Source organism: Cariama cristata, unplaced genomic scaffold, assembly GCF_000690535.1.
Source record: "Cariama cristata isolate BGI_N322 unplaced genomic scaffold, ASM69053v1 scaffold22009, whole genome shotgun sequence".
Classification (NCBI taxonomy): domain Eukaryota; kingdom Metazoa; phylum Chordata; class Aves; order Cariamiformes; family Cariamidae; genus Cariama; species Cariama cristata.
This window is the reverse complement of record NW_009634330.1, coordinates 5,003-5,646: the sequence shown is the minus strand read 5'-3', so window position 1 is coordinate 5,646 and position 644 is coordinate 5,003. Positions and strand designations below refer to the sequence as shown.

Sequence of the window (644 nt, the reverse complement as noted above, 5' to 3'; positions counted from 1 at the left end):
GCAGCTGTCGGGGTGTGGGGTGCCCCACGGCCACGGGCAGGTCCTTGGGGGGGAAGGAAAGGGCAAATGCTCCCCCAGAGCACTTGGGGGGCTTCCACCCGCTCAGCCGGGCCGTGCGATTTCCAGTGGCAAAGGGGCTGGCACCGGGATGGAGACCCCATCCTGCTCCCGTTGCGGGACCTTCGCTGCCCCCAAAAGCGGCCGACAGAGCCCCCTGCCCAGCGCCCGGCAGGTCCCCACACACCGCCCTGCTCTGCCGCCGCCAGCCCCTCGCCCACAAAAACAAACTTGACCCCGGTGTGTGTGCTCTGCCTCGCCTGGGACGTGGCAGTGATTCATTTCCACTGCCAAAGCCCTGTGTTGACATTGAAGGAGGCGTTATCGCGGGCACCGGTACACTGGGGTGAGGGTGTACCTGTTGGTATAAGAGCAACGCCGCGGCGCTGCCTGCACCCGCAGAGCCCAGCCGAGGCCAGCGCTGCCGCCGACATGAAGAGCCGCCTCCTCCTTGCCATGCTCTGCCTCTCCCTGGCCAGCGGCTTGAAAAGGTAAGGGGGTCCCCAGGGTGCACCCCAGCTCCCTGGGCTCTCGGAGGGGTTTCGCTCCCAGGGTCCTGCCAGTGATGAACGGGCAGAGCGGAGATC

At 66.9% G+C, this 644-nt stretch overlaps 1 protein-coding gene across 1 annotated transcript in view; it reads left to right on the top strand.

The window, feature by feature from the left end:
* The first annotated feature begins 489 nt into the window (after window positions 1-489).
* CTSE (cathepsin E) overlaps window positions 490-644 on the top strand; it is a 4,351-nt gene continuing 4,196 nt past the window's right edge. Inside the window, exon 1 of the mRNA XM_009707113.1 lies at window positions 490-548. Within this exon, the coding sequence (XP_009705415.1) occupies window positions 490-548 (59 nt within the window). The remainder of the gene's footprint in view (window positions 549-644) is intronic.